The sequence below is a fragment of the Oryzias latipes genome, chromosome 13, assembly GCF_002234675.1.
Source record: "Oryzias latipes chromosome 13, ASM223467v1".
Lineage (NCBI taxonomy): Eukaryota > Metazoa > Chordata > Actinopteri > Beloniformes > Adrianichthyidae > Oryzias > Oryzias latipes.
Genome location: NC_019871.2, coordinates 32,764,975 through 32,777,594, shown reverse-complemented (window position 1 = coordinate 32,777,594; position 12,620 = coordinate 32,764,975). Strand labels below are relative to the sequence as shown.

The window sequence follows — 12,620 nt, the reverse complement described above, 5'->3', positions numbered from 1 at the left end:
TACTTTAGGCTTTGAAAAGAGCATGTGCATGGAAAAAAGCCCACTTTGACCACTATTTGATGACTAAGTTCATCCCTCTTTGGCTTGGGGGTGGGTAAACTACGGCCCGGGGGCCATATGGCGTCATCTTAAATTGATGATCCTCGTTTATGTCATTGTGGTGTGTCCCCAGAGTTGGTGCATAGCACATACAGTTTCTGCATTCATGTGGTGTTTTTTTGGAGGTTCATGTGTGTTTTCTGGGTTGGATTTTTCCAACGATTCCAGTAGCACCTGAACGCAGCATTTATCTAAGTTTCTGTTTTTCCCTGAGCGACCCATTGCTTCAACAAACACTAAAACCAGAACAAAAGTCCCAGCTGTAAATAAAAACTCCAAAAAGTTCTGGTTTATAGAAATGTATTTTAGCTTGTAATCAAAATGAAAGCTGGTTTATGTCCAGATTTCATGTTATTTTCTCCTATGAAGTGTGTTACTAAAACACTGCAGGCATCTAGTCCAGGTTCCGCTCGTCCCCTTCAGAACCCTTTGTGGCCCACAGGTGGGAAAGTTGGCCCACCCCTGGTTTGACTGGAAAACAATTAATTAGGAACCTGATTTAAATAATTCACCACGAAGATGCTCAATCAGGATCCTTCTTACACAAATATCAACTATTTTTAAACCATTTCTTGTGTAATTAGCTCTTTCTCATCATCATTACATTGAACATTGTGTTGATGAGACACAAATAAGTTACGTTTGATTTACTTAGAATTGGAGCCAGCTGAATGTTTTTTCTTATTTTATTCTATGAAGCTTTATTGAAGACTTTGAAAGCAGGATGGTTGGACACAATCCAACAAACGTTTCATGGAGGGGAAACGCTCATCTTCACACCAGGTTGCTGACGACTGCTTGATTGTTTTCCTCAACGTTTTGGTGAGAAAAAAAGTGACTTTTTGCTCATTTAGTTGGTGACATGAAACTACAAAGTGACTTTTTCTATATTGTGTCCTTTAGAATTTAAACTCATTTAGTTTTTGAGCAGACTCCAGATGGCAGAAAAAATGAAAAGATAAGAACGGTCTGAGGTTTAAGCAAACTTGTATTGAGATGAGAAGACACAAATCTGTCTCAAAGTGACTCTTTTACACCAGTTGAAGGAAAAAAACTTTGTAATGGCTCCAGTTTAGATTCCAACAGTGAAAGCACAGAAAAATGGCTGGACGGTAAAAACACTTAAACGTTTTTTATCCGGCTTTGGGGTTTGCGCATGCAAAAAGTAGCATGGTCATACGTTTGAGCCAGTGTTGTACCCACTCTGAGCAAGTCTGTGAGGAAGAGCTGTTGAGTGCTGGTTTACTGTGGGGACACACCTGCCCTCCATCGCCATTTCTGACCAATTGCTCCGCCCCCAACCGAGTGCCAACATGACAGTGAGTGACAGAGATGCGGCCGCATGCCCTCGCTGAGAGTTCGTGTATGAGTGTGTTCGTGCATATACAGCTCGGAGCAGGCGAGTTCCCTCACCGGCTGTATGTGTCGGGGGCCCAGCCCCCTCTCTGGCGGGGGCCCTGGGGCCTCTGTGACTCTGTCGGGGGCTCGCCATGCGGGGTGCTCATGAGCGCGTGCGTCGTGTGCCGCTTGGAGCGGTTCGCCAAGTACCTGGGCCGCAGGGAGGGGAAGGACGGGGGGGTAAGGGTGGGAGACAGGAAGCAGCGCTGGTCAGCTCTCTGTCCTCATTGCCTAATGGAGACGGGGGGGGGGGGTGAGACCCACCCCTTCCCACCTGTGCCAATAGGTGCCTTCATTCATAGGATCTTAGCCAATCAGTAAACATCAAGTTTCACCACAAATGGATGCTGGACGTCCAACAGCTTCTAGCTTCCAGACTGAGGAAGGAACTGGAAGCCATTTTGTAGTGGTTGCTTTTGCAAGCGTCAGAGTTAGCACAGCGGAGTGAAAGAGAATGAAAAATCCACAGAATCCTTTGGCACTTACTGAAATGAGAAAGGCAAAGAAGCTCTGGCTCAGAGAGTTTGAGAGACAGGAGGACTGTAAATTGATGGCAGAGTCTGTTTGGAGCGGTGCAGAAAGGCACTTGCGCGATGGAGAAAGGGAAGAAAAGATGGGATAAGCACCACAGCACAGTGGCCACCTCCCCGGGGGAAAAAGCAGAGCAGCCCAGAGGCACTCACTCCCAGCAACCCAGGACACCGGCGAAGTCCACAAAAAGTGCTGTCTGACATCCGGCTGTTGAAAAGCCCAAACCCACGACAGTTTTAAAGCGGTAAAGTTTTGGTTCGGAAAGTTTCCAATTTAAAGGTGGGGGGACCCACTGACCACACCCTAGTGTTAGAGGCTATGGGATTTCCATCGGCTTCAGACAGCACTTCTGTAACAAGAACCAAATCACAGGAACCGCCACCATAGGTTACCTCTGCACCGCCTCCTGGTCTGGCTCTCCATCTGACCCCTCCTCATCCACCGGAGCTACTGCAGGAATAGGATGCTGGGAGAGGCAAAGACTTGTTACTCGGCCTGCTTGTGACGCACACAGGCTGTGAAAGACATCCGGATACGCACCGGGCAGGCAACAAGCGGGGAGGTCCCTCGAGGCCTCTTCAGGAGCTGGGCGTGCAACTGAATGTTGGCCCCGCCGTCGGAAGCTCTTCGGCCCAGGGGCCCCATGCCGTTTAGTAGTTGAAGAGTAGGAGGCTGCAGCAGAGATTGCTCCTGCAAAAATCAGGTGGTCAGTCAAAGAAGAATGGATTACGGCAAGAAGACGCTCAGACGGATTCCTTCCAGTGTGACTGACTGTACCTTGTACTCCAGCTGCTGTGTTGGCTGCAGGCTTTGTATAGGCATGAGAGTGTGCATTTGGCTTGTGTTGGGTGCAAGCTGGGGAAACGGTGGCTGGGGCAATGCGCCACGAGGAAAACCCGGTGGAAGCTTCTGGTCCTCCTGCATCTCTGTCCTGAAGGGAAAGAAAACCAGAGCTTCAGCGCCAGAGTTGAAACTCTGGTAGTTGACACTACCGGAACTCTTTAACCGTTTACGCCCAACTCCAGTGGATCCTGAAGCAGAGTAAAACAGCCTTGCTGCGTTTTGCAACACTTTACGTTTGTAATATGTTGCATATCGGTGCAAAGCCGATATGAAAAGCTGCTTTTCTCTGCATCTGAATCATCTGATTAACGTTGACTGCTTAAATGGTCAAGAGTTTCAGTATGTCAGAGCGTGTATGTAAACATCGCAGCTGGTGACGGGTCAAAGGTAGCTTCACAAAAAATGGTAAATGGCGTATACTTATATAGCGCTTTCTACCTTCTTTTGAAGGCCCAAAGCGCTTTACAGTCACAGTCTCATTCACCCATGCACACACACATTCACACAATGGCGGCCGCCAAGAAACAAAAATCAGCTAATAAAATGTAGACATTTCTTTGAAATGGTCTCTGGTAGGGATGGGTGCTGAAACTTTGTGCCCAGTTGTCCTGGTACCAACGGTTATGACACTGCCAGTGCCATTTGAAAGCATGGATTTTGGAGCTTCCTTTTGGACATGTTAAGAACCTGTTTTCTGTTCAGTTTTACTGTACAATCCTACCCAATTGTTTTAGTGAATGAGGGCGGGCTCATATGACAACGGGTGAGACCCTGAGGGTGGGCGTCCATCAAAATCAGTCAAAAGTGAAGCTAGAAAAAGTTTGGCTTAGGACTGGACAATTAATTGATTCAAATTTGTTGTTTTAGACCAGGGGTGTCAAACATACAGCCCACGGGCCGTATCTGGCCCGCCAGATGGTTTAATCCGGCCCACTCATGAAGAGTAAAAATTATAAGGCGTTTTTTAAAAAAAAGCACGTTTCTAGTCCATTCATGTGGCGAGTTATGATTTTTTTAAAGAAATAACCAAAATGCAAAATTCTGCCACCTGAGGAAGCAAAGGAAAAGCAAAACAGGTGAAACAGCATCTCTGCAAGTGCCAAAGTTTTGTTTTTTCACGGGGCTGAATGCAAAACCTGCGTGCTTGGTATGTCATCAACAGGCGCTCAAAGAATATGACATTCAGCAACACTATAAGACTCACCATAAAGAAAAGTTCACCGTTCAACCGTCTGCATTTACTGCAGTTGTGACGTCACTGATGGAGCAGTGACAGCTGCCTTATCATGTTACGATCGTATAATTCTACGATGCCATTATGCTACCACGCTATGATGCTATGCTAACGAGCTGTTCTGTGTGTCGTCTACATTTAATCATAAATCGGTTTAAAGTCACATTTTAACTTCACGGAGCAGACTTTGATACATGCCGGATAAAAGCAACAAAATTAATTTATATAACATTTATAAAAACTGTATTTTATTAATATAATAAAAGACACCGAGCTGAGGGCGATGCGTCTTTGCTGTCAATGACAAGAATCCAAAACATGATACTGTTTTTAGGCTGTTTTTGTACTGATTTCATGTCAAAATGAATCAACTGGAGGCAGAATTAGGAAAAAAGTGCTTTTTCTGTCAGTCTGCTCCCCTTCAGTAAATCTCTCCTTGTTTTCTCAGCAGCTTTGAATCTTTCCAGCTGGTTCAGACAATTCATTTGGGATTAAGAATCAAACATTTCATAGACGGCGTGAAAACGGCAAAAGCAGAGAACAAAGATTGATTAGATATCAATACAGGAGTTCCTTAGAAAAAAACGTATTTTTATCGGATGTTTTCATGATGTGTCTTCTTGTCTGATTGCATCTAACCTAAGTTCATTTTTAAAATAATACCAATAGTTTTTCTTTGTATAAAAATGGAATCATTTGGTCTGTAAATAATTTTAAAGTGCAGCAGTGTGCTGCACGCACTCTCTCCTCTCTCTTACACACACACGCGCTCGGCCCCAGCACATCCACATCTCCATTCCACAACAGTGGGTCCAGACGATCCTGGCTCCAATGCCTTCTTAAAATGATTGGCTTTTTTATTTAACTGTTTTTTACATTTCAGAAGCACTGTTTCAAGCACTGTTTAGGCACCTAGGACCGTTCCAACAGAACTGATTAAGCATCAGATAAACGGTACTCATCCCTTCTCTTTAGTCAACCTTGGTGCCAGTTAAATTGTGCCGAGTCATGTTTTGCCAGTTTCTGCCTGACATGGAACACATGACATAATCGATGCTTTGACTTTGGAGTAATACTATAAAGGAGTCTAGTAAACCAGCCTTTGGGTCAGCCAACATCACTATGTGAAATGAACTGAACACAGAACACAACAGCCACACTCATGGATCAAACCATTTTGTGCAAAAACACATTCAGTATCACACAATCAAAAGAAACACCATCTTCATGCATGAGCTTTCATTGTGTTTTCATAAACATGAACGGGTTTTCACTTCCTTTAAAAATATCTATTCCCAGCAGTCAGAATTTCCTTTTTTACCAAACATCAGATGGATCAATCTATTGATTAAAGGTTTCTCGTGAGCAAAGAACCAAATTCACCAATAGCAAAGTAAAAAATTGGTTGATTGAAAAATGGATTTGTTGCACAAAATTCCATTAAACGCATAGGTGTAAATATTGGCAAACACTGGTTTTGATTTGTTACCTTTGGTCTGGAACCCCCACAGTGTGCCGCCTCATTGAAAGGTAGCGAGCCATGGCTTCAGGAGATGGTTCTTCTCCTTCATCACTATCCAGGGCCATGCTGCCATCAGGCTAAACAATAAATGGACATCATTAGGCGACCTCTTTACTGGTTTATATACTATAGTTGATTAAAAAAGAACAATTTAAAATCCAACTACATGTGCCTCTATGTGAGGCGGTCTGTGGTTGTATTCGGTAGTATTATGATGTTAAGTCAATCATTCATTCATCTTTTTAACTGTTGTTTTTCCTTTTGGGGTCACGGGACTGCTGGAGCCTATCCCAGCCACTCATGGGTGAAGGCAGGGGGCATCCTGGACAGGTCGCCAGTCTGTGGCAGGGCCACAATCACACACCCATGCACCCTCACACTCACACCTAGGGACAATTTAAAGTAACCAATGAGCCTATAAAGCATGTTTTTGGACGGTGGGAGGACGATGAAGTCCCCAGAGAAAACCCACACATGCACGGGGAGAACATGGTAACTCCACACAGAAAGGTCCCCCATTGGTGTTCTGGTGCAGGGACTTGAACCGGGAACTTCTTGCTGTGACGCAAGAGCGCTAACCACTGCGCCATGGTGCAGCCTAAGTCAGTCATCAGAGCACATAAACAAAGGTATTAAAAGTAGAACAGGCTGACTCACCTCCACAATTTGGTTCTCTGGGTTAATGAGCTGGACTTGGGGGACGGTCATGCTGACAGGATTACTTTGAGGGTCAGCCTGTCGAGCGTGGACGAACACAGAGGTCATGTGAGGATTGCACTATCCCTATACCAATCTTCTTAGACTGATGCAGTTGACAGATGTGGGTTAAAACCAACAGACATGATTACTGTAGGCTAAACTCTTGAGAGCTACAGACAACCCCGTCCCTCGGGGGACCAAAAAAGACTATACAAATAAACCCATTCATGATTTTTACTATTGTAAAAATCTTCAAGATTCATAGACAACCTAAAAATTGTAGAATTAGAACAACTTGTTCTTTGTTGTTCTAATTTCCAATTAATTGCTGTCCAAAAACCGTCGTCATTGCTGAACTTTGCATTCCAGAATCAAAAGTTTGCTGCTTTTTCTGATGTTGAAACACAATGGTCTTGAAAAAAGAAAACCCCCCCAGAAAAAATCCTCACCTGTACAGCATTTGGAAGATAGCTAATAGGTCGTGGTGTGGGCGGGGCGACACGAAGGGTCTTGTGTTTCTTGAGGCGTTCAGCCAGCAGACTGTAAATGGCACTGTAGTGATCATATGCATCTGTTTGTAGAGACTGGAGAAAGGAAAAAATAAAATAGCAGCGATTATAATGTTTGATAAAAAAGGCTGTGCTGATGACAGACGGCAGAAACGCCTGCCCGGTGCACACTGAGCTGACCTGAAGTGTGCGCTCCCTGTCCAGGCCCATTTCGGACATGGCCATCAGCACCTGCTCATTGATGAGCTCCACCTCTCGCTCGGTCTTCACCTGCTCACACTCAGCTATAAGCTAAAAAGGGAAGACAGGCAAGGGCAGAATACAGGGCAGGTTTTAGTCCAAAGTGGCTTTCCCATGAGGCACATGTCTAGGACAGCCCATGTTTGTTTTTGCCCCAAATGTTTAACCAAATTCAACATTCATGTAACTATTGGCATCGGTACTTCTATTTTTAAGTTGTAAATCAAAGTATATTCACTGATGGACATAAACTAAAAAGAGTTCAAAGAGACGGAAACAGTCAGCAAGCGGGAACTTCCTGAAAAATCGTGAAGGTTTGTTTTACCCGATCAAAGTCTGGGTCTGGATCTCCTTGTCTCATCCACTTGTTCTTACAAATCTGTTCCATACTCAAACGTCTGCTGGGCTCCAGAACTAGCATGTGTCTTATTAGGTACTCACAGTCTGCAAGGAGAATGATAACATTTCTTAGCAAAAAGTAGTTTATTTATATGTACTCTAAGCATACCTAGTCTATACCAAGGATGGCCAACCCTGGTTCTCAAGAGCCTCAGCCCTGCCTGTCTTCCAGTTCTCCCTGCCCAGCTTTCTCCCAATTAGCCAACTCCAGTGATTCCACATCCCTACTGACTGAACACGCATGATTTAGGGAGTCGGCATCAAGCAGTTCAGAGAGAGCTGGAAAACAAGCAGGATTGAGGCTCTGTGAGGACCTGGGTTGGTCAGCCCTGATCTATGCTACAAAGGGAAGCAGTATACCTGAAGTTTACTTTTGATATATGATCTATTTATTGCAAACTTGAAATGTTCCAATTTAGTCTGAAGCGGTATCCAGTTAGTATACTTCCTACACTACACAGAAACGGTCTTTAGTATATTTGCATTACTTTTACTCAAGTATACCTAATAAAATAAACTTCAAGTGTACTACTTTTATGAAGGGAAGAAAGTAAAATTGGGAAAAAAACAATCATATGCACATATCGAGGGGCCATTTATTTACATGATGCAAGAGTTTAAACCGTCTTTCAAGACGTTTTGACAAGCAACAAGTCTATGTATCCAAGTTTTAATATTGGATGAATCATAAGATTCTTTAGCCTTTTTTTATGTTAAACACAAAATTAGGAAATGCTATCGTTGATATATAATTGGTCATAGTGAGTTGTTTTTTGTCTTTGTTCAGCCTCAAAGTGGGCGGAGGACACAAACAAACACACAAGCTCCTACCTGTGGACATGAAGAAAGGGATGCGGAACTTTCCACTGAGAACACGCGCCCGCAAGTTTTGTAGAGTGCTGCCATCGAAGGGTAAGGCGCCACACACCAGCACGTATAACACCACCCCCAAACTCTACACCGGGAGAGAAGAATGCCCTCAGAGTTCAAAACGGAATTACTGATTAGTCAGGAGGCTTTCAGTCCGTTACTTACCCATATATCAACTTTAGGACCATCGTACTCCTTCCCTTCAAAAAGCTCTGGAGCAGCATAAGGAGGGCTGCCACACCAGGTCTTTAACAACTGGCCTCGAGAAAAGATGTTGCTGAAACCAAAATCTGTCAAAAGAACAAATGGGATCACTTCTTTTTTAGAGAAAACTGTCAAATCACAAACACAAAAAACACACCTGCAATTTTGATGTTGAGGTTGTGGTCCAGTAACAGGTTCTCCGCTTTTAAGTCCCTGTGGACAATATTGCGGCAGTGGCAGAAGTGGACGGCGGCCACAATTTGCTTGAACTTCTTCCTGGCGTCCTTTTCTGCCATGCGCCCATGAGCTACTAGGTGGTCTGTGGAAACAACAGAAGAACTCAGAAAGTCTAGACCAGTGTTTTTTAACCAGTGAGCCACGGCACACCAGTGCACAGTGAGAGATGTTCAGGTGAGCCCCAGGAAATTACTCATTTTCTCTGATCTAAAAACATTTACCATCTCCAGAATATCAGCTCGTAGTTCATGAAAACGAGGCTCAGGTTTCACACTGACCCCTTTGTGGAGCTCTTCAAAATAAAAGTGCCAGATTTCTCAGCATCTTCAGTGTCTTTTATTAAGAGGGCGAAAAATAGTAGACAGTAACTCCTCCCTTACGCAGCAGCATTTTCAGGTTTATGAGCACATTTTTGGACACGTGTTAAAGCAGAAGCAGAGGACACGGGCTTGGGGGGGGCGGTGCAATCTGCTGCACACGTCTGTGCAGAACTGGTGATCTGAACGGATCACGGATCATCTGTGCAGCTGTAGCAGCTTCACGCAGGATCCGGTGACAGAGCATTTAAAAAGTGGATAAAATAATGGAGCTCAGAGCACCACTGGCTTTCACTACAACTCCCATGATGCATTGGGCTAATGTAACGGCATTGCTGTTAACCGTCATGAAGCACAACAAACGCAAACGTCTGTGCTAACAGTCTGCAAATCTTCTCGATGAAATCAGAAAACCGTTTATTTCTCCTTCAAGAAGAACAGAATTAAAGTCAGAGATTCCAGAGTTTGGTCCAAGTCATCTTTATAAAAGAAACAACTGCTTTCTGATGTTTGAAGGACAAATTCTATTCCAGACTTCAGTCACTTTAATAAAGTAGATATTAGGTTTAAATAAAAGTAACAAAAACAAAGAAGCAGCATTAAGGTGGAGTTTCCAACAGACACATTTAAACTGAACGGAAACAATTTAATCTCCCAAAAATAAATGACACGTTTTTGTTAAAGTTACTTTTTTTAATTTAGACAAAAGAAAAAAATGGATAAAACTTTAACGTGGTCACGTTTGTGTAGTTACAATTTATCTTGTAATCCTGAAGATAATGTTGGTCTTTTTGTCTAAAATTGATCAAACATGAAAGGGTTAATGGTCACAAAGTGTGCATTATCAGAAATTAAAGCATGCCGCAGAAGCCTGATCCGTCCAACGTGAAGTGTTACTTTCTGATAATGCACACTTTGAAGGCCATTAACCCTTACATACCATGGTCATTTATAAAAGAAAGAAATATTAAATCCGTTTATAGTACTTTAATCTTGTTACTTGTTGGGTTTGGATCGCTTTTGTTCACAAAAAAATGACTTTCTTACGTGGTGCGGCGCGGGGTCACGGTAACAGAACGTGTTACAGTGTTACCTTAGCCGGCACCGACCTCGACTGCAGCGGTAAAAGAAAGCAACATGCTGGTCGTCACGATGTGTTAAATGAAGCATCAGTTCGGAGAGAAAGTTCTCCTCTTACCGCTTGTTTTTGGCCAGAGAATGAAGCTAAAGTTTGTTTTAAAGGAGCCGGCGCAGTGACATAAAACATTTAAACTATGTGACCATTGTAGGTACCATAACTATTCGGCCTGCAACAACCGTTCTGGGTCCTTCGACTAGTGCTGACGTCACGTTATGTGATTGGCTGCCCGTCGGTCCGATAACGTGTCAGATAGTGATTGGTCTAGACAAATTACTATACCACCATAGAAGAAGAAACTATGCGGTCCGTTGTGAACAAACAGAGCTCTGACACAGAGCGAGGTTATCTTCTAAACGTGCTTTTATTATTGTTATGATTATTATTAAGTGTATTGCAGCAAAATGGACTGCGTTCCCAACCCTTCTCCGGACCACACACTGTAACAAAGCATCTTCCCTGCCTGCAAACACGAAGCTATGAGACTCCAGCTGCTCTGCTCAGAGACACGGTTCTCTCGTGTGGAGCAGCAGGTTCATTCTAACAGCCACAGATCTTTTTACAAAGTGTGTTGTGGCAAAATCTGAAACTTGAAATGAAAATATGTAGAGCCCGAGCAGATCTCCACGCTACGTAGTTTGTCCAAGTGGGGCTACCGTAGTGTGACGTCATCCTCAGTCGAATGGACCCCGAATGGTTATTGCAGGCTGAATGGTCATGGTACCTACACGAGAACTTCTTTTTTAGGCGTGCAGTTATCACCTTTTAATCCACACCCAGCCAATCAGAATCGAGTATTCACCCGGACCACTTTTAAAACAGCTGCAACTTCAAAGTTTTGGGCCTCAAGTTTTACAAAAAAAGGCACTGAAGACCGTGGAGGGCCTGTACATCAATACAGACTATGGAGTTGATTTTTTATTTTATTCTTGGTTGTTGGTGTGCCGAGAGATTTTTGTTAAGGAAAAAGTATCCCTTGGCCCCTAAAAGGTTGACAAACACTGTTCTGGACTAACAAACGCAACAAACTTTAATAAGCCAAAACTTCTTACCAAAGATCTCTCCACCACTTGCAAATTCTGTCACTAGGTAGATCATGCGTTCCGTTTCCATCACCTAAAGACATGAACAGACAGTCAGTTTTACTGAAGCTCATCCCAGCAACAGCACAACCACATTGTGGTTACATTAGGTTAAATGTTGAATTCAATCAAAAGGTGTGTCTGTGATTTCTCTGAAGGACTTTCATGAATGCATGTCTCTTCCTGAATGTTTGTGTCATCCTTTCTGCAAAGAAATGCCTCAGCAGCGGTAAACACAAGGGTTTTCACTGGTCTTCTTGACCCAACATCCAGCCACTGATGTAAACAAATCTTTATCTCAGACTGACAGGAGCTAGTCCAACGGCAGCAACCGTTTTTCTTGCCCAGGAACTGTTGTTTTGGCAGACAAAACTCAAAACTGGTTCTAAGTTTAAGTGCAGGCTGAGAAGCAGCTCAAAAACCTGTGGTAGAAAAACAGCATTAGGGCCTCTCACACAGGCCATCATCTAGTGATGGGCTCATCAGCAGTTACGCAACAGTATGAGTAAGCATTACTTGGCATGAAAACACAAGATTTAAATAGAAACAAAAGAAGTCGTGCACATTACAGCAGAGCCTGGATCTGTGGACGACTGAACGCTGCAGACAAATTCCCAGAAACAAAAGGACTGCAGCGTTTTCCCTCTGACAGCTGCTACAAGCGAGGCTGATGGGTGTCATAAACCAACATTTATCTGATTTGAGGTTCTCCGACTAGGCAGTAGGTCGGAGGTGAGAAGGAGTGCGCTGCTTGGCCCTCTGGATTAGTGGATACCTGGTACAGGCGGATGATGTGGGGGTGCTTCAGCATCTTCATGATTTGCACTTCTCTGAAGATCTTCTTCAGGTTCTCATCGTCTAGCTGGGTCTTATCCACTATTTTTATAGCCACCTGGAGACCAGAGAAAGAAAAAGCAATGACAATAGGATGGGTTAAAGGGATGAAAAACTGGAAGAGATTGGAAAACAGAAAAAAGATGTTGTGCAACCTATTTAATTGACAAAAATACACAAAGGACCACATATCTGTGTTTTTATTTTTTCACCAAGTCTTTTTATTGGTGTTTTTATTTTTCAAAAGGGATGAATGGGTACAAACTTGACTTGAACAAAACAGAACATAACCCCCCTCCCTCACCCACCCCTATTGGTCTCAAGTCATAAACAAAACCATATGTTATTTATGCACACAAAGGGACAGGGACACATTACACACACATTTCCACAAGCGTTCACATTCCAAGGTCAACCACAAAATCTATTAGCAAAAGTGACATCATCCAATTACTTCATATAGT

At 43.5% G+C, this 12,620-nt stretch overlaps 1 protein-coding gene across 5 annotated transcripts in view; it reads right to left on the bottom strand.

Annotated features, from left to right (window-relative positions):
• sik3 (SIK family kinase 3) overlaps positions 1-12,620 on the bottom strand; it is a 44,655-nt gene that overhangs the window by 14,071 nt on the left and 17,964 nt on the right. For 3 of the 5 annotated variants that reach the window (XM_011483076.3, XM_011483077.3, XM_020708560.2), the window contains exons 2-15: positions 12,098-12,214; positions 11,293-11,356; positions 8,706-8,867; positions 8,510-8,634; positions 8,306-8,429; positions 7,401-7,519; positions 7,016-7,126; positions 6,776-6,910; positions 6,285-6,362; positions 5,595-5,704; positions 2,806-2,959; positions 2,569-2,718; positions 2,421-2,494; positions 1,513-1,647 (exon numbers count right to left, since the gene is read on the bottom strand). In XM_011483076.3, coding sequence (XP_011481378.1) covers positions 1,513-1,647; positions 2,421-2,494; positions 2,569-2,718; positions 2,806-2,959; positions 5,595-5,704; positions 6,285-6,362; positions 6,776-6,910; positions 7,016-7,126; positions 7,401-7,519; positions 8,306-8,429; positions 8,510-8,634; positions 8,706-8,867; positions 11,293-11,356; positions 12,098-12,214 — 1,658 coding nt within the window. The remainder of the gene's footprint in view (positions 1-1,512; positions 1,648-2,420; positions 2,495-2,568; positions 2,719-2,805; positions 2,960-5,594; positions 5,705-6,284; positions 6,363-6,775; positions 6,911-7,015; positions 7,127-7,400; positions 7,520-8,305; positions 8,430-8,509; positions 8,635-8,705; positions 8,868-11,292; positions 11,357-12,097; positions 12,215-12,620) is intronic. The other 2 variants (XM_020708561.2, XM_011483079.3) reach the window with 1 other exon arrangement.